The 27,406-nt window shown below is 45.0% G+C and overlaps 1 protein-coding gene across 2 annotated transcripts in view; it reads right to left on the reverse strand.

Moving 5' to 3' along the window:
- pid1 (phosphotyrosine interaction domain containing 1) overlaps positions 1-16,077 on the reverse strand; it is a 131,444-nt gene extending 115,367 nt beyond the window's left edge. For both annotated transcript variants that reach the window (XM_070882479.1, XM_070882478.1), the window contains exon 1: positions 15,844-16,077. In XM_070882479.1, the coding sequence (XP_070738580.1) occupies positions 15,844-15,873 (30 nt within the window). In that variant the 5' untranslated portion in view covers positions 15,874-16,077. The remainder of the gene's footprint in view (positions 1-15,843) is intronic.
- Positions 16,078-27,406: the final 11,329 nt, after the last annotated feature.

The raw sequence follows: 27,406 nt of genomic DNA on the forward strand, positions 1-27,406 counted from the left end.
ACTGCAGCACTTTGCTGCAGCTTAAGTGGGTTGGCAATGTTAGAAAAAGATCTTTAAAAGTATTTCAAATGGCCAATTTTTTTGAATTTGCCGTGGGAAACTGGACTGTTAAATTGCAAGTGACCCTAATTTTGCTAGGATAAGGCCGTGGCGTGCAAGTACACCTGCTTTATGCGGGCCTACATAGCAGAGGGGCAACTGAGCTGGAACTGGTGAGAATTTCTTCAGGTGATGTCATCCTCCAGTTCTGCCTCTGTTTGTGATGTTTGTACAGAAAAGGGTGGACTCAAGAAGTGCCCACCCACGCTTCTGGCAGAAATCTGGACAGCTGCAAAACAGGCCAAAGACCTGGCAGAACTGGGCCCCGGCTCCAAATCCGTCCCATCCTGAATAAATATTGCTAGAAAAGACAAGGAAATTCAGGGCCAGAGTGCAGTGCAAGGATAGGTAAAGGAAAAAAAGTTACCAAAAGCAAAGGAATAATTCATTTGGAATGATAGCGCAGGAAGCACTACATGGGCCAAATGGCTATTAATACTTTGCCTATCTTCAACATTTAAATACTTTGGAGCCTTTTTGTCATCAGGTCATGATTAGTACAGTGACTGGTACTGACTGAAATTACATGGAAGTCTGGAATGTGTGATCCTTTAATTTGTTTTACCAGTTTGTAGGATAAACAATAAGCACTAACTCATTCCTGCCATTTAATGTCTGGTGACATTCATATAAATGGATACATATGACCTAGATTTTCAATCCGGCATAAACCTTTCTAGATCCATCTAGAGGGAAGAACTGCTCCAGAGCCTCCTGTACTGTTGTGAGTCTAGTGACGCTGCCTGAAGGGCAAAGAAAACTTATATTTAAAATATATATATTTTGAAGTATCTCAAATGCACTTTGGCCAATGTGCAAATCTCCTACCAAACTGTGAGATAGAATTGTAGCAAAATGGGAGGTAGTTGCAAAGGAGGGATTGCTTTGGTCAAAACCAACTTATCACTCAACACCCTAGTCTCACAGTGGACGTATCTCCTTGCCAAACCACTCATGGGGAATTGGATTAAGCAGTTCATGGTGAGTAAGCTTGGAACCTGGCATTGAACACAGACATCCAGAATCTCAAGGTGGCTGACACATTGTAAGCTGATCTGCATCAGTCCGTCCATCACCCTGAAGGCAAACGTCCAACATAAAACTGCATGGAATGCATTAGTAAAGGAGGCCTGCTGAATCCACAGCATGCAGCCGCTAATAATGAAAGGTAGTGGCTGCAGAAAAGGGATAAATCGTTCAAGCCTTTTTCAGGGCTCAAAATGGAGGCAACAGATTTTAGCCTTTGCAAAAACCAGAAATGGCGAGGGGCAATAACTGGCAGTTGAGGTCAGAAGGTCAGACAACGCAATGTGGAGGCACATAATGGAGTCTCTGAGCAAATGGCTGAGCAGTGTTGCCCCTATCCCTTAATTGAATGGATGGTAAAATGGATGTTTTGCTGCCTAATCGGCATGCTAGAGAACCCTCCTTGGAGGACAGAAATGTTCCATGCTTGGCAGGAGCTGACAGCCAGAATGAACACCTGGGAACAGATGTGGGTGAAGATGATATACATTAAAAGATCAGGCAAGGCAAATCAAACCAACAGCATTATGTATCAGATAGATGCTGCAAAATGTGACCTCTCAATTGTCAGTTGTGGCTCAGTTGGTAGCACTCTCATCTCTGAGTCAGATGGTAATGGGTTCAAGTCCTGCTCCAGAGACTTAGTCACAAAATTCTAGGCTGACATTCCAGTGCAATACTGAGGGAGTGCTGCACTACTGGAGGTGCTGTCTTTCGGATGAGGTGTTAACCCAAGGCCCCGTCTACTTCTTGGGTAGACGTAAAAGATCCCATGGCACTATTTCGAAGAAGAGTAGTGGAGTTATCCCTGATGTTCTGGCCAATATTTATACCTCAATCAACTTCGTTAAAAACAAATGATCTGATCATTAACACATTGCTGCTTGTGGGAGTTTGCTGGGCACAAATTGGCTGCCACGTTTCTTACATTACAACAGTGACTATACTTCAAAAAGTACTTCATTGGCTGTAAAACCCTTTGGGAAGTCCTGAGGTAGTGAAAGTCGTGATATAAATGCAAGTCTTCCTTTTTTTTTCTTTTTTCAACCAGTTCTATATTTACATCTCACCCATGCCAAGCCTACACACAACCTTACATATCCGTACTCAGTACAATAAAAATCTTGCCACACTCAGATTTTCCAAGTGCTTCTAGTTGGACACTTTGGCAAATGTGTCAGTGTAGCAACATTGGGTGTGCATGTCATACTGTTCAGCGGGATAGGAGATAAAAGTTATGACTGTGCTGACTAATACATCAACCACATTTTTTGATGCATATGTGAACCAGTATAGTACCTAGGTGGGATTGTGCCGTAGGCATAAAAATTGAGGGCTGTGGCGATCTTGCCAACTACTGGAAGTGCCAGCTTAATATTGCAAATTTGTTGCAGATGTCCTTGCTGCAGATGATAAAGTTTTGACCTGGGAAAAGCTGAGACAATTGCCCTACATAATTGTTAAAAACGTCTCCAAGGGCGTAAGAGTGGGCTGGGATCAGCTGATCTCCCTAACATGCCTTATTTTATTTTGTACCACCTTTACCATGAAATTGAGATGCTTTATAGGAAAACTTATCTCAAGGGGTGAGCAAAAATTGCTGCCAACATTTTTTCTGAAACTTAATATTTTCATAAAATTTTCAGAATCACGGAAAAAATGTCTCATAAAAACACTGCACTGAAAAGGTACAATGAACATTATAAAAAGCCCATCCAAAGGCTGTTTAAGAACTCATGCACACATGGGGCTTCCCTGGTGCTCATTCCAAATGGGCACACAAAGAAAAGGGCAAACAATACACAAGTCCCATGTAATTATGAGCAGTATTCATTTAAATATTTTTGCATGAATTAGGAATGAGCACTCCATCTCACCAAAAATAGAAGTGTGGGGAATTTTCGCCCTCAAAGAAACTGGAGCTGGGACTCCATTTCTTCTGCTCCAGTCATGGTCCTACTCTCGAGGCACATAGGACTGAAGAATCAACCTGATATGCAAAATGAACTCCATATCAGGCAAACAGAAGTTCTACCTTTATGTATTTCTCAGTAGCTTGATTTGGAGACTTTTAAACATAGTGATGGGTTTCCGCATGTCTAAGGACAATGAGCTGACCAAGAAAAATGGCACGTCCCTCATTATGACTTGGACTTTTCTATAACATGGTGCTTCTTACAACACACTTTTGTTATGACCCCTAAAAAAAACTTCATTAGAAAGGTTGAGCTATATACTTTTTGGAACATGAATGCTGCCTAGCTCATTGCATTTCTGAATGCTTTCATGTTGCTTTCTCTTAAGTAGTAACAGTTTCAGATAGGAGAAAAGCTTCAGTCCACCCAGCCCATCTATCCACAGTATTCTCTTGGTACATTGCTATTAACCCTGAATCCCATTTGTTGACAAGAACCTGTCTCACTCCTTCTTGAAACACATTGGCCCATAATTTGCGTCCAATGGCAAAGCAAAGGTGCTCACAGCTGGCGCGAAAGACAGCTGTCCACAGAAATCTTGCGATCTCTGTGGTGAGAAGTTTGCCTTTCTCAATGTGCTATTCATTGTTGCGCTGTGTAATGGGGATTCCAAGCGAAGAACTGCAGTGACGTCAACAAGCTATCTAAGCAGCCAATCACATTGAAGAGTTCTCACAGACAGCAAACCAAGAAATGAAAAGCATTTATAATTCGGACTTTTAACAACTGTTACAGAGAGCGAGTTAAAGATTGGGATTTTCACATGGGGATGAGGTAGAAGCTGAAATATCATGAACAAACCTTTTTAAAAAGTTACATTTTTTTTATTGTAATTTTTATTAAAATGAAGAATTTGACAGTCCACAAATATAAAAATTAGTTTGTCAGGGCCAGAACATTTGTTTCGTAGTCAATACACTTAAGACCCCAGTTACACCTGTTCCAAGAAGACTTAACATTTAATGAGGTATTTAACAGCGATATTAGTATGGAAAAGCCCAGGTTTTTGTCAGTTCCACTGATTTCACTGATTGCTGGCTATTGGATGTAAGGATGGGGTCAAAGTGCAATCAGTATCGGAGCAGTGAATAACTGACCGTAACTTCAGGATTTCCACGTTTAGAAGCACTAAATCCTAAAGTTGCGGTCTGTTTCAGAAGGTTAATGACGGCGAATGCGGACAGTTTGCCGTCATTACCCACCACAAAATCTGGCTCGTTAAGGTTTCTTGTTCCAGAACTATGCTGTTCCATATACTTACTGGCCTTTTCGTAAAGAAGTTCCTCCTGCAATCCTATTTTCTTTTGCTGTTCTTAATCTGTAAATAAGACCTCTTGTACTTGAAACATGACTGTCTAGAGTGACCTGTAACATTTGGTATTGTGTAATCCTACAGTATCTTGAACATCATTAATCGATGACCAAAACCATTACATCAAGTCTGGCCAAGGCAATTTGTGAATCAACCTCCCTGGGTCATCACTCATGTTTTTCAACAGTGGGGTGCAAGCAGATTGTAAACATGTGTTGGACTTTATTTTACATTAATTTTATTGAGGTTTACATCAATGGCACATATCAAGCCAGCCATTAACACATAAATTCCAAACAACTACATGGGGATAATTTACATTTCCCAATTCTCACTAATGAAGAAAGGTCTTGAAAAAAAAGATCATTTTAATTTTAACCTAAAGCAGCACACTATGAATGCAAAATTTTCGGATGGGTGGGAGGGAAAATTGTCAGTTGAGCATTTCCTGTTCCCAGCATTACATGCCTGCATGGCCCATCACTCAATCACTCCAGTTCTGCATATCTAGACTGGGGGACAGAAAGAGGAGAAAATACTTGAACGAAGCCAATCATTCTCATCCTTGTTGTAAGTTATATTTCTCTCCTGTTTTTAGGGTCACTCCCCAAATTTACAGGGCCCATAACTGCAGCCTGCTCCCGGCCTTCTACTAATTCAGATCTGTGAATGGACATAACAAAGTTCTGATGAAAGGTCATCGACCTGAAACTTTAACTCTGTTTCTCTCCCCACAGATGCTGCCTGACCTGCTGAGTATTTCCAGCATTTTCTGTTTTTACTAACAAAGTTCCTGTTGCATTTCCTATTTTCCTTCATAAATACGACACCTTGTACTTGAATCATGACTGTCGAGAGTATCCTGTAACATTTGGTATCGCATAATCCTACAGTACTTTGAACTTTATTAATTGGTGACCAAAACCATGACACAAAGGACAGCCAGAACGCCAAGTCAATTTTTGAACCAACCTCCCTGGGTCACCACTCATGTTTTTCAATAGTGGGGTGCAAGCAGATTGTAAATGTGTGTTGGACTTTATTTTACACGATTTTTTATCAAGGTTTACATCAATGGCCATTAATCCACACATTCCAATCATCGGCATGGGGATAATTTACATTTCCCAATTCTTGCCAATGAAGAAAGGTCTCCAAAAAAAAGATCATTTTCATTTTAACCTAAGGGGCAAACTATGATTGTTTTGGTCATCTAGTCCTATAATTTAGAAACATAGAAAATAGGTGCAGGAGTAGGCCATTCGGCCCTTCTAGCCTGCACCACCATTCAATGAGTTCATGGCTGAACATGCAACTTCAGTACCCCATTCCTGCTTTCTCGCCATACCCCTTGATCCCCCTAGTAGTAAGGACTTCATCTAACTCCCTTTTGAATATATTTAGTGAATTGGCCTCAACTACTTTCTATGGTAGAGAATTCCACAGGTTCACCACTCTCTGGGTGAAGAGGTTTCTCCTCATCTCAGTCCTAAATGGCTTACCCCTTATCCTTAGACTGTGACCCCTGGTTCTGGACTTCCCCAACATTGGGAACATTCTTCCTGCATCCAACCTGTCTAAACCCGTCAGAATTTTAAACGTTTCTATGAGGTCCCCTCTCATTCTTCTGAACTCCAGTGAATACAAGCCCAGTTGATCCAGTCTTTCTTGATAGGTCAGTCCCACCATCCCGGGAATCAGTCTGGTGAACCTTCGCTGACCTCCCTCAAAAGCAAGAATGTCCTTCCTCAAGTTAGGAGACCAAAACTGTACACAATACTCCAGGTGTGGCCTCACCAAGGCCCTGTACAACTGTAGCAACACCTCCCTGCCCCTGTACTCAAATCCCCTCGCTATGAAGGCCAACATGCCATTTGCTTTCTTAACCGCTTGCTGTACCTGCATGCCAACCGTCAATGACTGATGTACCATGACACCCAGGTCTCGTTGCACCTCTCCTTTTCCTAATCTGTCACCATTCAGATAATAGTCAGTCTCTCTGTTTTTACCACCAAAGTGGATAACCTCACATTTATCCACATTATACTTCATCTGCCGTGCATTTGCCCACTCACCTAACCTATCCAAGTCACTCTGCAGCCTCATAGCATCCTCCTCGCAGCTCACACTGCCACCCAACTTAGTGTCATCCGCAAATTTGGAGATACTACGTTTAATCCCCTCATCTAAATCATTAATGTACAGTGTAAACAGCTGGGGCCCCAGCACAGAACCTTGCGGTACCCCACTAGTCACTGCCTGCCATTCTGAAAAGTCCCCATTTACTCCTACTCTTTGCTTCCTGTCTGACAACCAGTTCTCAATCCATGTCAGCACACTACCCCCAATCCCATGTGCTTTAACTTTGCACATTAATCTCTTTTGTGGGACCTTGTCGAAAGCCTTCTGAAAGTCCAAATATACCACAGCAACTGGTTCTCCCTTGTCCATTCTACTGGAAACATCCTCAAAAAATTCCAGATTTGTCAAACATGATTTCCCTTTCACAAATCCATGCTGACTTGGACCTATCATGTCACCTCTTTCCAAATGCGCTGCTATGACATCCTTAATAATTGATTCCATCATTTTACCCACTACTGAGGTCAGGCTGACCGGTCTATAATTCCCTGCTTTCTCTCTCCCTCCTTTTTTAAAAAGTGGGGTTACATTGGCTACCCTCCACTCGATAGGAACTGATCCAGAGTCAATGGAATGTTGGAAAATGACTGTCAATGCATCCGCTATTTCCAAGGCCACCTCCTTACGTACTCTGGGATGCAGTCCATCAGGCCCTGGGGATTTATCGGCCTTCAATCCCATCAATTTCCCCAACACAATTTCCTGACTAATAAAGATTTCCCTCAGTTCCTCCTCCTTACTAGACCCTCTGACCCCTTTTATATCCGGAAGGTTGTTTGTGTCCTCCTTAGTGAATACCGAACCAAAGTATTTGTTCAATTGGTCTGCCATTTCTTTGTTCCCCGTTATGACTTCCCCTGATTCTGACTGCAGGGGACCTACGTTTGTCTTTACTAACCTTTTTCTCTTTACATATCTATAGAAACTTTTACAATCCATCTTAATGTTCCCTGCAAGCTTCTTCTCGTACTCCATTTTCCCTGCCCTAATCAAACCCTTTGTCCTCCTCTGCTGAGTTCTAAATTTCTCCCAGTCCCCGGGTTCGCAGCTATTTCTGGCCAATTTGTATGCCACTTCCTTGGCTTTAATACTATCCCTGATTTCCCTTGATAGCCACGGTTGAGCCACCTTCCCTTTTTTATTTTTACGGCAGACAGGAGTGTACAATTGTTGTAGTTCATCCATGCGGTCTCTAAATATCTGCCATTGCCCATCCACAGTCAACCCCTTAAGTATCATTCGCCAATCTATCCTAGCCAATTCACACCTCATACCTTCAAAGTTACCCTTCTTTAAGTTCTGGACCATGGTCTCTGAATTAACTGTTTCATTCTCCATCCTAATGCAGAATTCCACCATATTATGGTCACTCTTCCCCAAGGGGCCTCGCACAACGAGATTGCTAATTAATCCTCTCTCATTACACAACACCCAGTCTAAGATGGCCTCCCCCCTAGTTGGTTCCTCGACATATTCGTCTAGAAAACCATCCCTTATGCACTCCAGGAAATCCTCCTCTACCGTATTGCTTCCAGTTTGGCTAGCCCAATCTATGTGCATATTAAAGTCACCCATTATAACTGCTGCACCTTTATTGCATGCACCCCTAATTTCCTGTTTGATGCCCTCCCCAACATCACTACTACTGTTTGGAGGTCTGTACACAACTCCCACTAATGTTTTTTGCCCTTTGGTATTCTGCAGCTCTACCCATATAGATTACACATCATCCAAGCTAATGTCCTTCCTAACTATTGCATTAATCTCTTCTTTAACCAGCAATGCTACCCCACCTCCTTTTCCTTTTATTCTATCCTTCCTGAATGTTGAATACCCTTGGATGTTGAGTTCCCAGCCCTGATCATCCTGGAGCCACGTCTCTGTAATCCCAATCACATCATATTTGTTAACATCTATTTGCACAGTTAATTCATCCACCTTATTACGGATACTCCTTGCATTAAGACACAAAGCCATCAGGCTTGTTTTTTTAACACCCTTTGTCCTTTTAGAATTTTGCTGTTCAGTGGCCCTTTTTGTTCCCCTTTATCTCCACTTTCAGTAGATTAGGGAAGCCTCAGGGTCTCCTTTAGATAAAATTACATATAACGTACAGAACAGAAACAGGCCATTCGCCCCAACTGGCCCATGCTGGATAGTTCCAGGAAGTTCAAGTGCTCCTCCCACAGAGAATAAAAAGACTGTCATTTATGTACATCACCTTATCAAACCTCTCAAAAACATCCAATACAGTAAATTACCTCAAAGTTCTTATTATGTGGACAAATGTAGCAGCCCTTTTGTGCCCATCAAAATCTGGCAAATAGCAGTAAGTTGAATGAGCAGTCAATATTATTTTCCACTGTGTCACCTGAGGAAGGAATGTTGGCAACAATCTGAGGTGAACTCCTTGCTCTTCCAATAGTACGGTGCGATTCACGTTTAACGTCTCTTGAACCCACCAGAATAGGTAGACAGCTCCTTGGTTTAGCATCTCATCGAAAAGATGGCTCTCCCGACATGGAAAACTCCCTGGTGTGTCAGCCTGGTCCCAGTGTGGGGTTTGAACACATAAGTAAGAGTGTTACCAGCTGATTCAAATTGACACTTCTGAATAGCAGGTATAGACCCATATCCTATCACAGCATGTTGGTACAACAATGCATTGTATGTTTTATCAATGCATCAATCTGCATGCAATACATGCAAGAGAATACCCTGAAAGTATCACATCCTCATGTACAATATTATTAAACATTATAATTGTTATGTCTCGAATAGAACAATGTAACTGAGTACTGTAGATGTGATTAAGTGTGACCTTAGTCTCTTTATTCCAACTCCAGAGTGCTGGTACAGCATGGGAGGCCTGCTATATACATTGCTCCCAAGGGATGCTGGAATCCCTTGGGACTCCAACAGATATGCCCTCTGGTGGCAGTAGAATGCTGGTTACATAGGGTTGCATACATAATATCACTCTCTCCCAAAGTCAATAGTACACTTATTTACAGGGTGAGACGATCTGGGGCTTTCCGCTTCCTAGTCGATCGTCTCGGTACAAATACAGGTGCAGGTCAGTTGGTTGGGCCTTCGCTGGGCTGCTGCGCAGCCGGCCTTGCTGGGGATGATGAGTTCAGATTCGTGGTCAACCGTGATGTCGGTTGCCACTTGTGTGTGTGTCAGAGGGTCAAAGTTGGTGGTGTCCTCTTCAGGTTGCTCGTGGCTGTCTGTGAATCGCAGTTTGGTTTGGTCCAAATGCTTTCTGCAAGTTAGTCCATTTACAAGTTTGACCTGAAACACTCTACTCCCTTCTTTGGCAATGACAGTGCCAGCAAGCCATTTGGGACCATGTCCATAGTTGAGTACAAATATAGGGTCATTGACTTCAATATCGCGTGACAAGTTTGTGCGATCATGGTACATGCTTTGTTGATGCCGCCTATCCTCAACATGATCCTGGAGATCAGGGTAGACAAGAGAGAGCCTTGTTTTGAGTGCCCTTTTCATGAACAGCTCGGCTGGAGGAACCCCGGTGAGCGAGTGGGGTCTGGTGCGGTAACTGAGCAGAACTTGGGACAGGCGGGTCTGCAGGAAGCCTTCCGACACACGTTTCAAGCTTTGCTTGATAGTTTAGACTGCCCGTTCTGCCTGGCCGTTGGATGCGAGCTTGAACGGGGCAGATATGATGTGCTTAATCCCATTGCGGGTCATGAATTCCTTGAATTCAGCACTGGTGAAACACGGCCCATTGTCGTTGACAAGGACATCAGGCAGCCCGTGCGTGGCAAACAGGGCTCGTAGATTTTCGATGGTGGCAGTGGACATGCTTACAGACATTATTACACACTCAATACATTTTGAATAAGCATCCACAACAACCAGGAACATTTTGCCTAGGAACAGACCAGCGAAGTCAACGTGGGTCCTAGACCACGGTTTGGAGGGTCACGACCATAAACTTAGCAGTGCCTCCCTGGGTGCATTGCTCAGTTGTGAGCAAGTGTTGCATTGGCGCACGCAAGACTCCAAATCTGAGTCTATGCCGGGCCACCACACATGGGATCTGGCGATAGCTTTCATGATTACTATGTCTGGGTGGGTACTGTGTAGGTCGCATATGAATGTTTCCCTGCCTTTCTTGGGCAAAACCACATGATTACCCCTCAAAAGACAGTCCGCCTGTACGGACATTTCATCTTTACGCCGCTGGAAAGGCTTGATCTCTTCCTGCATCTCTGCTGGGACACTGGACCAGCTCCCATGGAGGACACAGTTTTTTACAAGGGACAGTAAAGGATCCTGGCTGGCCCAGTTCCTGATCTGGCGGGCCGTAACGGGTGACTTTTCATTTTCAAATGCATCCATCACGAAGAGCAAGTCTGCAGGCTGTGCCATTTCCACCCCGGTGGTGGGCAATGGTAGCCGACTGAGAGCATCAGCGCAGTTCTCTGTGCCTGGCCTGTGGCGAATTACATAGTTATATGCAGACAGCTTGAGCGCCCATCTTTGGATGCGAGCAGAGGCATTGGTAGTAATACCTTTGCTCTCTGAGAATAGCGCCATGAGCGGCTTATAGTCAGTTTCTAGCTCAAACTTAAGCCCAAACAGATACTGATGCATTTTTTTTACCCCGTATACGCACGCCAGAGCTTCTTTTTCAATCATGCTGTAGGCCCTTTCGGCCTTGGACAAGCTCCTGGACACATAAGCGACCGATTGCAATGTTCCCGATCCATTAACTTGTTGTAACACACACCCGACCCCATACAAAGACGCATCGCAAGCTAGCACTAAACGTTTACATGGATCATACAAGATAAGCAGTTTGTTAGAACATAACAGATTTCTGGCTTTCTCAAAAGCAGTCACTTGTGATTTCCCCCTTACCCAGTCATCTCCCTTGCGTAGCAACACATGTAGAGGTTCTAGCAAGGTGCTTAATCCGGGTAGGAAATTACCAAAATAATTGAGGAGTCCCAGGAACGACCGCAGCTCCGTCACGTTCTGTGGTCTTGGCGCATTCTTGATGGCCTCGATCTTGGCGTCAGTGGGTCTGATGCCGTCTGCCGCGATTCTTCTCCCTAAGAACTCGACCTCTGGCGCCAGGAAAACACACTTCGAGCGTTTCAACCTGAGTCCCACGCAATCTAGCCATCTTAGAACCTCCTCCAGGTGGTTCTATGGTGTCCCGACCTGTGATTAATATGTCGTCCTGGAAAACCACGGTGCGCGGAACCAACTTTAGCAGACTCTCCATGTTCCTTTGAAAAATCGCCGCGGCTGATCGAATTCCAAATGGGCATCTATTGTAGATGAACAGACCTTTGTGCGTGTTGATGCAGGTGAGGCCTTTCGAAGATTCCGCCAGCTCCTGCGTCATGTAGGCCGAAGTCAGGTCCAACTTGGTGAACATCTTTCCTCCTGCCAGCGTCGCAAATAGGTCGTCTGCCTTGGGTAGCGGGTACTGGTCCTGCAGCGAAAAACGGTTAATCGTTACTTTATAGTCCCCATAAATTCTGACCGTGCCGTCGCCCTTGAGAACCAGGACAATCGGACTGGCCCACTCGTTAAACTCCACCGGCGCGATGATGCCCTCTCATTGCAGCTTGTCTAGCTCGATCTCCACTTTCTCTCGCATAATATATGGCCTTGTGGTGGATGGGTCGTGTATCGGGAACCAAGTGCATCTGCACCTTCGCCCCGAGAAACTTCCAATGCCTGGCTCAAACAACGACGGAAACTTGCTCAGAATCTGGGCACGTGAGGCGTCATCGACGGACGAAAGCGCTCGGATGTTGTCCCAGTTCCAGCGGATTTTCCCCAGCCAGCTTCTGCCGAACAGTGTGGGGCCATCTCCTGGTACAATCCACAGTGGGAATTCGTGCACCATCATAGGAGACTTTTACTGCTGCGCTGCCAATTACAGGGATCAGCTCTGGAGTGTAAGTTCTCAGCTTGGTATGAATAGGGCTCAGCTTGGGCCTGTGTGCCTTGTTGCACCACAGCCTGTCGAAGGCCTTTTTGCTCATGATGGGCTGACTCGCACCCGTGTCCAGTTGCATGGATACTGGAATTCCATTCAGTTTGACCTTTAACATGATCGGTAGACATTTCGTGGTGACTCGGTTTGAGTCTCTAGTTCAGTTTGATCTGCCATGGTCTTCCTCTACAACGTGGTGCTTTGCAGGGTTTGCAGCTCGTCTGCATGTTCGCTGGAGGTGTCCCATTGTTCCACAGCCTTTGCACGCATAGTGTTTGAAGCAGCATTGATGGGCTCGATGATCACCTCCACAGCGCCAACAAGGTGTCAATTGCCTCGCATTAATTCTTGATGGTGGACTCTGGGTCATCTGAGGTTATACAGCTGCAGGCGTGTACATTGTGCCATATGCGTTGCCTGAAAACAACATTACTTTGTGTACAGTACTTGTCCAAACCTCTTTATACTGCGAAATTTGTTTGGTGTTATCGCTGGTGGACATATATGCCTGGGCTATCATTATGGCTTTGCTCAGGTTCGGTGTTTCAACAGTCAATAGTTTGCGAAGGATAACCTCGTAGCCAATGCCAAGCACAAAAAAGTCTCTTAGCATTTGCTCCAGGAATCCATCGAATTCGCAATGTCCTGCAAGGCGCCTTAGTTCAGCGATGTAGCTCGCCACTTCCTGGCCTTCAGACCGCTGACATGTGTAAAATCGATACCTTGCCATCAGAACACTCTCCTTCGGATTTAGGTGCTCCCGGACCAGCGTACACAGTTCGTCGTATGAATTGGCTGTTGGTTTCACCGGAGCAAGAAGGTTGTTGCCCCGCAGACGGTGAGGAGGATCGCCCTTCGTTTGGCAGCGTTCACATTCACTTCCAACTCGTTGGCCACGAAGTATTGGTCGAGTTGCTCCACGAAGGCCTCCCAATCGTCCCCTTCTGAGAATTTCTCTAGGATACCAACAGTTCTCTGCATTTTCTGTGTGGTTCGTTATCATGTCGCCAGTTTTATGTCTCGAATAGAGCAATGTAACTGAGTACTGTAGACATGAGTAAGTGTGACCGTAGTCTCTTTATTCCAACTACAGAATGCTGGTACAGCATGGGAGGCCTGATTATATACAGTGCTCCCAAGGGATGATGGGATCCCTTGGAACTCCAACAGATACGCCCTCTGGTGGCACTAGAATGCTGGTTACTTAGTGTTGCATACATAACAATAATAATGTGTCATTAAAGACATTTTATCAAGTTTAATGTTATAAAAACATAAGAACATAAGAAATAGGAGCAGGAGTAGGCCATACGGCCTCTCGAGCCTGCTCCGCCATTCAATACGATCATGGCTGATCCGATCATGGACTTAGATCCACTTCCTTGCCCACTCTCTATAACCCCTTACATAAACTGTCTATTTCTGTCTTAAATTTTTTCAATGTCCCGGCTTCCACAGCTCTCTGTGGCAGTGAATTCCACAGATCCACAACCCTCAGAGAGAAGAAATTTCTCCTCATCTCAGTTTTAAATGGGCGGCCCCTTATTCTAAGATTATGCCCCCGAGTTCTAGTCTCCCCCATCAATGGAAACATCCTCTCTGCATCCACCTTGTCAAGCCCCCTCATAATCTTATACGTTTCGATAAGATCACCTCTCATTCTTCTGAATTCCAATGAGTAGAGGCCCAACCTACTCAACCTTTCCTCATAAGTCAATCCCCTCATCTTTGGAATCAACCTAGTGAACCTTCTCTGAACTGCCTGCAAAGCAAGTTTATCCTTTCGTAAATATGGAAACCAAAACTGCACGCAGTATTCCAGGTGTGGCCTCACCAATACCCTGTACAACTGTAGCAAGACTTCCCTGCTTTTTTACTCCATTCCCTTTGCAATAAAGGCCAAGATTCCATTGGCCTTCCTGATCACTTGCAGTACCTGCATACTAAGCTTTTATGTTTCACAAGTACCCCCAGGTCCCGCTGTACTGCAGCACTTTGCAATCTTTCTCCATTTAAATAATTATCATCTGAAAATGAGAAAGAATCTGCTTAGGTACTGTAGAATTTCCAAGTCATCAATCCCCTTATTCCATTTTCCTTCCTCAAGGTCGCAGGCGAGTGTTGTCTCTCTCCTCCTCTCCCCCCACCCCCCCAGAACAATAATGATCTTCCTCACACAGAATCCTATGAAGTCTCGATATTAAATGAGACTGCCTTACTGTACCAAGACTGTGAAGTGGATCCTCACCAATCCCCATTCAGAAATCTAGACTCGGTCCTTTTATTTACTGAAATAAATGCAATATTATTGTACCAATCAGACCAATGTAGTGGCGATCGTGTTTCGCCGTTGGCTGAGGAACACAGGGACCACTTGTTTGTTGGCTTCAAGTCATGAAACTACCGAAAATGAGAAAGGGATCGGGAGCCGCTTTAAGGGCTGTGGTCTGGTTTCCTTGGTGATTTCCCAGTGTCTGCGCACTCTGAATGCTGCTTCAGCCTGACTGACACAAGTCTTGCTAACCATCAAGCTTAGAACCAAAAAGGGGAGCGAGTGGAGGTAAAAGCCGGCGAGCGGGAGCAAGTCTGGGCAGCCTTGATAACCCTCAGTTCCTTGCGCTCTCAATGCGCGTCAGAGCAAATTCCAACACAGCAGGTCTGGCCATCTATGCACATCTGTCATGCCTTGAAAAGATCTTACTCTCAACTGGTCCCAACCACACAAGGAGCATTATTGCCTCCCTGGGCCGTCCCGACTAAAGGTTGAAAACATCTTTTGACTGAATCCGTTGACATTTCTGCCCAGAACCCCCTCTGATGTCGGATCTCTTTAACAAGCCCATGCTGTGTTTCAGGCTTCACATTGTTACCAAGATGCAGCAAGCAGAGTCAGCTTGCCTGGACTCCGCAGTACACCAGGAGGATGAGTTGGTCTACATGTAATAGTAGACGGGACAGGCACACTGGTTGTGAAATCGACCAAAAAACAACGCTGGTTGTGAAATCGACCAAAAAACAACGCTATTTGTATCTGGGAATGGACTCAAAAGGGTTATGCTTTGCGGGTTACAGTGATAGAGCTTCCTCTGCCTCTCGCGTTCCTTTGGTAGAAGGGATTGCAAAGTGTCTGAACGCTATTCACAGAGGGAGAAGGAAAACAGTAACAGCAAAAGCGCAGAGAGCGCTGCAGACAGCGTGAGGAATATAAAGGGCAGCTCTCTCCGGGGAGTTGACAGCCCCGGCCGAGAGCAGCCGCTGGCACCGAGCAGCGACAGAGCGGAGATGAGGCGCTGACTCGCTCTTACCTGCAGTCTCTCGCTTGCTGGCTGCCACATGTTGGGTCCTGCCTGCGGGCCAGTGGCAGTGGGTGGGCTGGGCTGCTGCGGTTCTCCGGCCGGATAGCCCTCGCTGCTTCCCGCTGGCACTGTGCGGAGGGGAGGAGGTCCTCCTGCACGGCTGCTGGGATCGGCTGAATTGTCTCCCTCTCTCACCTCCTCTTCTGGCCGCTCTGCTCTGCTGTTGCTGTTGCTGCAGGCGGAGATCGAGAGGCAGAAACCCCCCCCAGCCAGATCCTCATTCCCATTTGTAGCTCGCACGGAGCTGGGAAGGGGGAGGTCGCTTACGGAGCCGGGCGCACACACAGATATAAACAGTCACGGCTTGTGGCCTCTGCACTCACTTCCCTCCCGCGTTTTGTAATTGTATTTAAGTTGTGAACTTGCATTATAGTTCGCAGTGATATAAAGTAGGTTTATAGTGTAATAATAAACCTCTAGTGTACGTTGAACACATTCAGTGTAAAAAAAAAACACCCCAAAATTAAGCAAATACTGATTTTGAAGTAGACTTGTTGAACTTCCATTCACTTTCACCACTGTTCGGGTCAGTAGAGGTGCAGAGAAAAGTCACGCCGTACCCCATGTGGTAAGGTCCGGATCTCAACCAGAGAGCCTTCGGAGGAGGACGGGGGAAGGGGAGCGGATCCCATCCATGAATTTTAGTGATATCAAGGCTGTCGACCTGTGATAGTTTTGGGGATATATTAAAGTTTGCTTTTCCTATGTATCCGCACTCCCCATTAAACGGTGGCCGTGCTGCCAAACATGTCTGTGATTTATGCACAGGGAGTGTACTGAGCATAAGTGTCAGCCCAGGTAAAACCACCTGTACATCTTTTCATTAGATTTGTAAATGGAGGCAGTACAGTAATGATTTTGGCAACGCAATGCTGCTTAGTGATGACCTTCCTCCCTCTGGGCCAGGACAAGGCGAGACAATGACGGGCAGCCTGTCAGTGCCTTGGTGCCGCTGGCTGTGTGCAAAATCTGGTGTGGGAGAGGTATTCAGAATATGGATCGGGTTAAGAGAATGTACAAGGACAGTTCACTAAGCCCACCGATATTAAAAAGTGACATACCGCAGGGCATTCTACTTACTGGGGGGTGGGACATAAATATTTCAATAACAAACACATTTCTATATAAAATTCTCGCGGAAAGGAAAAATGCTGTCGTGCATCACACTCAAAAGTGAATGTCAATCGTCAAAACTGGTCATCACATCTTAGGGTATCAGACCGCAAGTGCCAGTCGGAGTAAAAATCAGGATTGGGTTAAATAAACCGTCTGTCAATAATACTGATTGGCTGAAATATTACATTGATTCACTATGAATCAATTAAAAACCATTTCCATTCACTGGTCGAGTATGTAATGGGAAACCTCCAAATCAAATCACTTAACATTTTAAGCCCAACCATTTGGAGCCGGCACCGAGCATAAAGAGAATCACATAGATAACGTTTTCAAACGTCTTTATTGGCTATTTTGCCCCCACACTTACTTCCATTATATCCAGGAAAAATGTACATTTGTAACTGAGAGTATTCACGAGGTCCAACATCGCCTTCAGTGTGCCAGTGCAGCCTTTGGTTGCCTGAGGAAGAGAGTGTTTGAAGACCAGGACCTCAAACCTGGCACCAAGCTCATGGTCTACTGGTCAGTAATGATACTCGCCCTCCTATATGACTCAGAAACATGGACTATATACAGCAGACATCTCAAAACGCTGGAGAAGTACCACCAGCGCTACCTCTGCAAGATCCTGCAAATCCGTTGGCAGGATAGACGCGCCAACGTCAGTGTTCTCGTTCAGGCCAACATCTCCAGCATTGAAGCATTGACCACGTTCGATCAGCTCCGTTGGGCGGGCCACATCGCCCGCATGCCCGACACGAGACTCCCAAAGCAAGCGCTCTACGCGAAGCTTCGACATGACAAGCAAGCCCCAGGTGGGCAGAGGAAATGTTTCAAGGACACCCTCAAAGCCTCCTTGATTAAGTGCAACATCCCCACCGACACCTGGGAATCCCTGGCCCATGACCGCCCAAAGTGGAGGAAGAGCATCTGGGAGGGCTCTGAGCACCTCGAGTCCCATCGCCGAGAACAAGCAGATACCAAGCGTAGACTGCAGAAGGAGTGTACGTCAACCTAGGCTCCCCACCCATCCTTTCCTTCAACCACTGCCTGCCTGTGACAGAGACTGTAGGTCCCACATTAGACTCTTCAGTCACCTGAGGACTCACTTTTAGAGTGGAAGCAAGTCATTCTCGACTCTGAGGGACTGCCTATGATGATGATGATGACATTTGTAACATAAATGTATTTTTAAAAAGTGCACAAAAACTAACCTTATCTATAAAATTGAGCATTTAATGTTTGAAATGTCTGCAAGAACTTTTCCCTGCAAGGGGGTGCCATTCTCTCTGGGGTCAGGACTTGAGTTCTGCTTCAGTAGCACAGTTGGAAATTTCACCTGGATCTTGGGTACAAGATATTTCAGGGCTGATTTTCCTCTGCTTTATGCCCAGAGAATGCTGATTTCCTGGGTGCAAATTAGAGGGAAATGAGAGAAAGACACATAACACCACACCCTAGAAATTGGATCTGGCAAAAGGGGCAAAGAGCGGGCACTGATCGGTCTAATATGGCATGCTTATTTCGTGCTGGGCATACACTGAATGCCATTTTGGTTGTGACACCCTATAGCTGACCAGGGCACCCGCCCGAACAGACATTAAGTCCATTGCCTATGCAAATTGGGGGCAAAACGCCTATTTCAGGCTGCTGCTGCCTGAAATTGGTTGGCGCCTGATTGAAGCATGCGTGAGCAACCAAAAAGCAGGAGTGCTACTTCTGGCTCCACATTAAAACTGTGTATCGCTGCTGCCCACCACTCAACCCCTTCCTGATCTCCTTTCCCTCAAGTCCTTGCCAGCTTACCTTAATCTTCTCCGGGACTGGCACACTGCCTCTTGGGGAGTCACTGGTGTCCCCAGCGTGCTGGTGCAGGAGGACCAATTTTACGTGGGCCCTTTGCTCATCAGGTTTGCATTTGCTGCTGGGTTCGTGCGCGGAATCGGTGAATGGTGATTTATTGAGATAGCCTTTGCGTCGCTATACCATTCAAATGTAGCTAAGAAAATGTCTGTGTGTCCATCCAGTAACCTTCATTTCATGTGATAGTATTAATCTATTCAACTTTTATTCTCTGGTACTTTATAAGGTTGTGTAGATAGTTTTAAAAACTGAAATATGGAAAATCAGAAATAACTAGAGAAAATTGTCGAAATGTGCAGAGACAAAATACCAAGGTTCACTGACAGATGAAATACTAGCTAACATTTCAGTGGGAGAGTTGTTCATGGACAAGTTGGTTATAACATTTGTACCCTGACTGCATGTTGTTCTGTGCATCCCTTAGGGAGGACACGTCAAAGGAACTGTTCCGATCTTTTCAGTTACACAATAAACAGTTCTACCTTGATTAAAATGGAACAGAAAAAGTTTTATTTGTTCTTAAAAGTTATTTCTGAAATATGAAACAATTCCAAGACAGAATACCAAGGTTCATTGATACAGCAATGGAGTCCAAGCCCATGGATACGTTGGGGCAAAATTGCCGCTTTTTATAGCCCTGTTAGCGCCTCCAAAAGGTGCTAAAGGGGCTCAATGAAGTTTTCGCCCGGGGAGGGCCAGGGAAATTGCCCCGGAGGTTTGGGGGTGTTGTCCGGGGCAGCACACAACTGGCGATGATGTCATCGCCGTGCGCACCGATCCCTCTCCGCCCAGCACTGACCCCTTTGCGCCCCACGGGGGAAATTGCCCCCGCGGGATGCGAGATTCCCTGACGACTACGTGTGCGGGAAGTGTGTCCGCCTCCAGCTCCTGAAGGTCCGCGTTGCGGAATTGGAGCTGAGGGTAGATTCACTCTGGAGCATCCACGATGCTGAGAATGACGTGAGTAGCACATGTAGCGAGTTGGTCTTACCGCAGGTGAAGGGTCCACAGCCAGATAGGGAATGGAAGACCAGCAGGAAGAGCAGTGCAAGGAAGGTAGTGCAGGGGTCCCCTGCGGTCATCCCCCTGCAAAACAGATACACCGTTTTGAGTACTGTTGAGGGGGATGACTCATCAGGGGAGGGCAGCAGCAGCCAAGTTCATGGCACCGTGGCTGGCTCTGCTGCAAAGGAGGGCAGGAAAAAGAGTGGGAGAGCGATAGTGATAGGGGATTCAATTGTAAGGGGAATAGATAGGCATTTCTGCGGCCGCAACCGAGACTCCAGGATGGTATGTTGCCTCCCTGGTGCAAGGGTCAAGGATGTCTCGGAGCGGGTGCAGGACATTCTGAAAAGGGAGGGAGAACAGCCAGTTGTCGTGGTGCACATTGGTACTAACGATATAGGTAAAAAATGGGATGAGGTCCTACGAGAAGAATTTAAGGAGCAAGGAGCTAAATTAAAAAGTAGGACCTCAAAAGTAGTAATTTCGGGATTGCTACCAGTGCCACGTGCTAGTCAGAGTAGGAATCGCAGGATAGCTCAGATGAATACGTGGCTCGAGCAGTGGTGCAGCAGGGAGGGATTCAAATTCCTGGGGCATTGGAACCGGTTGTTGGGGAGGTAGGACCAGTACAAACCGGACGGTCTGCACCTGGGCAGGACCGGAACCAATGTCCTAGGGGGAGTGTTTGCTAGTGCTGTTGGGGAGGAGTTAAACTAATATGACAGGGGGATGGGAACCAATGCAGGGAGACAGAGGGAAACAAAAAGGAGACAAAAGCAAAAGACAGAAAGGAGATGAGTAAAAGTGGAGGGCAGAGAAACCCAAGGCAAAAAACAAAAAGGGCCATTGAATATAAAGGGGCTGCAGGAGGGGTCAAAACTAAAAATCATGGTTTAAAAACTAGTATTAAAACACTCTACCTAAACGCATGCAGCATTCGCAATAAATTAAATGAGTTGATGGCACAAATCATTACAAATGGGTATGATTTGGTGGTCATTACAGAAACGTGGTTGCAGGGTGGCCAAGACTGGGAATTAAACATACAGGGGTATCTGACGATTCGGAAAGATAGACAAGAAGGGAAAGGAGGTGGGGTAGCTCTGTTAATAAAGGATGATATCAGGGCAGTTGTGAGAGACGATATTGGCTCTAATGAACAAAATGTTGAATCATTGTGGGTGGAGATTAGAGATAGTAAGGGGAAAAAGTCACTGTGGGTGTAGTTTATAGGCCCCCAAATAATAACTTCACGGTGGGGCGGGCAATAATCAAGGAAATAATAGAGGCATGTGAAAAAGGAACGGCAGTAATCATGGGGGATTTTAACCGACATATCGATTGGTCAAATCAAATCGCACGGGGTAGCCTGGAGGAGGAATTCAAAGAATGCATACGGGATTGTTTCTTAGAACAGTATGTTACAGAACCTACAAGGGAGCAAGCTATCTTAGATCTGGTCCTGTGTAATGAGACAGGAAAAATAAACGATCTCCTAGTAAAAGATCCTCTCGGAATGAGTGATCACAGTATGGTTGAATTTGTAATACAGATTGAGGGTGAGGAAGTAGTGTCTCAAACGAGCGTACTATGCTTAAACAAAGGGGACTACCGTGGGATGAGGGCAGAGTTGGCTAAAGTAGATTGGAAACACAGACTAAACGGTGGCATAATTGAGGAACAGTGGAGGACTTTTAAGGAGCTCTTTCATAGTGCTCAACAAAAATATATTCCAGTGAAAAAGAAGGGCGGTAAGAGAAGGGATAACCAGCCGTGGATAACCAAGGAAATAAAGGAGAGTATCAAATTAAAGACCAATGCGTATAAGGTGGCCAAGGTTAGTGGGAAACTAGAAGATTGGGAAAATTTTAAACAACAGCAAAGAATGACTAAAAAAGCAATAAAGAAAGGAAAGATAGATTACAAAGGTAAACTTGCGCAAAACATAAAAACAGACAGTAAAAGCTTTTACAGATATATAAAATGGAAAAGAGTGACTAAAGTAAATGTTGGTCCCTTAGAAGATGAGAAGGGGGATTTAATAATGGGAAATGTGGAAATGGCTGAGACCTGAAACAATTATTTTGCTTCGGTCTTCACAGTGGAAAACACAAAAACCATGCCAAAAATTGCTGGTCACGGGAATATGGGAAGGAAGGACCTTGAGATAATCACTATCACTAGGGGGGCAGTGCTTGATAGGCTAATGGGACTCAAGGTAGACACGTCCCCTGGTCCTGATGAAATGCATCCCAGGGTATTAAAAGAGATGGCGGAAGTTATAGCAGATGCATTCGTTATAATCTACCAAAATTCTCTGGACTCTGGTGAGGTGCCAGCGGATTGGAAAGCAGCTAATGTAAAAAAGGGGGCAGACAAAAGGCAGGTAACTATAGGCCGGTTAGTTTAACATCTGTAGTGGGGAAAATGCTTGAAGCTATCATTAAGGAAGAAATAGCGGGACATCTAGATAGGAATAGTGCAATCAAGCAGACGCAGCATGGATTCATGAAGGGGAAATCATGTTTAACTAATTTACTGGAATTCTTTGAGGATATAACGAGCATGGTGAATAGAGGTGTACCGATGGATGTGGTGTATTTAGAATTCTAAAAGGCATTCGATAATGTGCCACACAAAAGGTTATTGCAGAAGATAAAGGCACGCGGAGTCAGAGAAAATGTATTAGCATGGATAGAGATTTGGCTGACGAACAGAAAGCAGAGAGTCGGGATAAATGGGTCCTTTTCGGGTTGGAAATCGGTGGTTAGTGGTGTGCCACAGGGATCGGTGCTGGGACCACAACTGTTCACAATATACATAGATGACCTGAAGAGGGGACAGAGTGTAGTGTAACAAAATTTGCAGATGACACAAAGATTAGTGGGAAAGCGGGTTGTGTAGAGGACACAGAGAGGCTGCAAAGACATTTAGATAGGTTAAGCGAATGGGCTAAGGTTTGGCAGATGGAATACAATGTCGGAAAGTGTGAGGTCATCCACCTTGGGAGAAAAAACAGTAAAAGGGAATATTATTTGAATGGGGAGAAATTACAACATGCTGCGGTGCAGAGGGACCTGGGGGTCCTTGTGCATGAATCCCAAAAAGTTAGTTTGCAGATGCAGCAGGTAATCAGGAAGGCAAATGGGAATGTTGGCCTTCATTGCGAGAGGGATGGAGTACAAAAGCAGGGAGTATAGGGTATTGGTGAGGCCGCACTTGGAGTACTGCGTGCAGTTTTGGTCACCTTACTTAAGGAAGGATATACTAGCTTTGGAGGGGGTACAGAGACGATTCACTAGGCTGATTGCAGAGATGAGGGGGTTACCTTATGATGATAGATTGAGTAGACTGGGTCTTTACTCGTTGGAGTTCAGAAGGATGAGGGGTGATCTTATAGAAACATTTAAAATAATGAAAGGGATAGACAAGATAGAGGCAGAGAGGTTGTTTCCACTGGTCGGGTGACTAGAACTAGGGGGCACAGCCTCAAAATACGGGGGAGCCAATTTAAAACTGAGTTGAGAAGGAATTTCTTCTCCCAGAGGGTTGTGAATCTGTGGAATTCTCTGCCCAAGGAAGCAGTTGAGGCTAGCTCATTGAATGTATTTTCCAACATTCCATTGACTCTGGATCAGTTCCTATGGAGTGGAGGGTAGCCAATGTAACCCCACTTTTTAAAAAAGGAGAGAGAGAGAAAACAGGGAATTATAGACCGTTCAGCCTGACCTAAGTAGTGGGTAAAATGATGGAGTCAATTATTAAGGATGTCATAGCAGCGCATTTGGAAAATGGTGACATGATAGGTCCAAGTCAGCATGGATTTGTGAAAGGGAAATCATGCTTGACAAATCTTCTGGAATTTTTTGACGATGTTTCCAGTAAAGTGGACAAAGGAGAACCAGTTGATGTGGTATATTTGGACTTTCAGAAGGCTTTCGACAAGGTCCCACACAAGAGATTAATGTGCAAAGTTAAAGCACATGGGATTGGGGGTAGTGTGCTGACGTGGATTGAGAACTGGTTGTCAGACAGGAAGCAAAGAGTAGGAGTAAATGGGTACTTTTCAGAATGGCAGGCAGTGACTAGTGGGGTATCGCAAGGTTCTGTGCTGGGGCCCCAGCTGTTTACATTGTACATTAATGATTTAGACGAGGGGATTAAATGTAGTATCTCCAAATTTGCGGATGACACTAAGTTGGGTGGCAATGTGAGCTGCGAGGAGGATGCTATGAGGCTGCAGAGTGACTTGGATAGGTTAGGTGAGTGGGGAAATGAATGGCAGATGAAGTATAATGTGGATAAATGTGAGGTTATCCACTTTGGTGGTAAAAACAGAGAGACAGACTATTATCTGAATGGTGACAGATTAGGAATAGGGAAGGTGCAACGAGACCTGGGTGTCATGGTACATCAGTCATTGAAGGTTGGCATGCAGGTACAGCAGGCGGTTAAGAAAGCAAATGGCATGTTGGCCTTCATAGCGAGGGGATTTGAGTACAGGGGCAGGGAGATGTTGCTACAGTTGTACAGGGCCTTGGTGAGGCCACACCTGGAGTATTGTGTACAGTTTTGGTCTCCTAACTTGAGGAAGGACATTCTTGCTATTGAGGGAGTGCAGCGAAGATTCACCAGACTGATTCCCGGGATGGTGGGACTGACCTATCAAGAAAGACTGGATCAACTGGGCTTATATTCACTGGAGTTCAGAAGAGTGAGAGGGGACCTCATAGAAATGTTTAAAATTCTGACGGGTTTGGACAGGTTGGATGCAGGAAGAATGTTCCCAATGTTGGCGAAGTCGAGAACCAGGGGTCACAGTCTAAGGATAAGGGGTAAGCCATTTAGGACCGAGATGAGGAGAAACTTCTTTACCCAGAGAGTGGTGAACCTGTGGAATTCTCTACCACAGAAAGTAGTTGAGGCCAATTCACTAAATATATTCAAAAGGGAGTTAGATGAAGTCCTTACTACTCGGGGGATCAAGGGGTATGGCGAGAAAGCAGGAAGGGGGTACTGAAGTTTCATGTTCAGCCATGAACTCATTGAATGGCGGTGCAGGCTAGAAGGGCTGAATGGCCTGCTCCCGCACCTATTTTCTATGTTTCTATGTTTCTATTCAAGTCACAGATAGATAAATTTTTAACCAATAAGGGAATTAAGGGTTATGGGGAGCGGGCGGGTAAGTGGAGCTGAGTCCACGGCCAAATCAGCCATGATCTTGTTGAATGGCGGAGCAGGATCGAGGGGCAAGATGGCCTACTCCTGTTCCAAATTCTTATGTGCTTATGTTCTTATGGCTCCAGAGTTAGCAGCGGCCCTCCCCTTTAAAAGAAGGCGAGTGACGTTGTGATGCGTCAGCGTGACACTGAGCATCACACCGCACTGCGTTTCCGCCCCTCTATTGGCCCGCTACCGCCCCGCGGAGGCGAATTATGCCTCTGATACCGCCCGCAGATTTTTTTGATTCAAGGGCCCCAATTCCGGAACATTTAGCTGCCCTTTTCGTCGGGTGCTAAATTTTAATGTAATTTGAATTGTGCGCTCCAAATGGGGCCGTGGCAATTTTGCCCCCATTATTAGGCTCCTGTAATATAGTGGTAAGATTACTTAGAATACTGCATCTAATCATCGTCAATTTATCCTCAAAAGATACACTTGAGAGTTTCAAAGCACAATAATGATCCCATCAGAACTGTCACTTTCAAGTATCAAAATATGCCAAAATTGCTATAATAAAGCCCAATAACTCCAGGAAATATATCCAGGAAGTCCAGCAAATTAGACAAAGGGAAATGTTTTGGATTATTGGGATGATTAATGGGAAGCAGATTAATCCATTGCTGTGGGAGTGAATTGAAGGCCTTTTGGTTCTTTGGGAATTTAATGCTTTCTCTCTCTTCAATAGTTTTAAATCAGAAACACTGAAAAAAAGAGGTGCTCGTGAGACACTAAAACTGAACAGATCTCTTTATAAAATAAAATGTTACGTGATAATTCAGGCAAACTGAGACTATAATTAATGTTCTAATGACCCAATGCTCACTATTTCAGAGAACAGGCATATCTTTCCAGAGATTCCCATTTTGTGACTTGCAGAGTTCATTTGCTAAAAGTGGTACAATGAAAAGAGAATATCAATGTTGTATCTCTATTACTGTGACTGTTCAGAAACTACAGGGACTATTTAAATCACAAGGCTGTTATGCTGGGATTGATACTCAATCACTGCCCTAATGCACAGGTTGGCATGATGAACTTTGGTAATTCCATCTAAAGTTATTTTACATCTTCTGACCTTAAAGATGTTTAGAATAATGGAATTTGATAAAAGGTATGCTCCAACATCTGGGTATACGTTACAAAAATAAATTCAAAAATCCTGCACACGTAACTTTGAAGTAACTTCAGCTTAACCCACATTCCCACTCCAAAAATACTTCATTGGCAGTAAAGCGCTATGAGACGTCTGGTGATCGTGAAAGGCTATATAAATGCAAGTCTTTCTTTTATCCGCTGCTGAAACTTTCATCCGTGCCTTTGTTACCTCTAAACTTGACTATTGCAACGCACTGCTAGTTCTACCCTCCATAAACTTGAGGTCATTCAAAACTTGCTGCCCGTGTCCTATCTCGCAACAAGTCCCGTTCACCCATCACCCTGTGCTCACCGACCTACACTGGCTCCCAGTTAAGCAGCACCTCGATTTTAAAATTCTCATTCTTGTTTTCAAATCCCTGCATGGCCTTACCTCTCACTATCTCCATCTCCTCCAGCCCCACAATCAATGTTCCCGACGAGGCTGAATGTGCCATGCAGCCCCTTAAAGGGGCCACGCACCCCACAAAAGTTAGGGGGAACATTGCCTACAATCCCCCGAGATTTCTGTGCTCCTCCACTTCTGGCCTTATGAACATCCCCAATTTTAATCGCTCCACCGCTAGCAGCTATGGGTCCTAAGCTCTAGAATTGCCTCCCTAAACCCCTCCGCCTCTCTACTGCTCTTTCCTCCTTTAAGATGCTCCTTAAAACCTACCTTTTCATCTGCCTTAACATCTCCTTAAAATTTGAGGTCAAAGTTTGCTTTGATAACGATCCTGTGAAGCGCCCAGGAACATTTTATTACATGAAATGTGCTATATAAATGTAAGTTGTTGTTAATAAGAACGTCTTGTTTTCAAGGCTATCAAAGTAGATACAAATTTGTGAGCATGGCGTGATAAATTGGAAAAGAATGAAGCTGAAACAGTATCCTTTAGGTCTCTTTATCTCAATAGAAGCCAATTACTGAAATTGCATGAATGATGAGCTAAGTGGTGCATTATTTGAAGAGTTTACTGAATCCCATTAGGACACATTCAATGATTAACCTATCTTTTTGCATTGAGATTATTGTGTTCCTAACACAGATGAGACTGCACACAGGGAGGTTAAAGTTACAGTGACCTCAGTCTTTATTAAGACACTCCAGAGTGAGGAACAGGCCTTAGGGGCCGGCTTATATACAGTGCTCCCAAAGGATGCT

Source organism: Pristiophorus japonicus, chromosome 6 (assembly GCF_044704955.1).
Source record: "Pristiophorus japonicus isolate sPriJap1 chromosome 6, sPriJap1.hap1, whole genome shotgun sequence".
NCBI classification, from domain to species: domain Eukaryota; kingdom Metazoa; phylum Chordata; class Chondrichthyes; family Pristiophoridae; genus Pristiophorus; species Pristiophorus japonicus.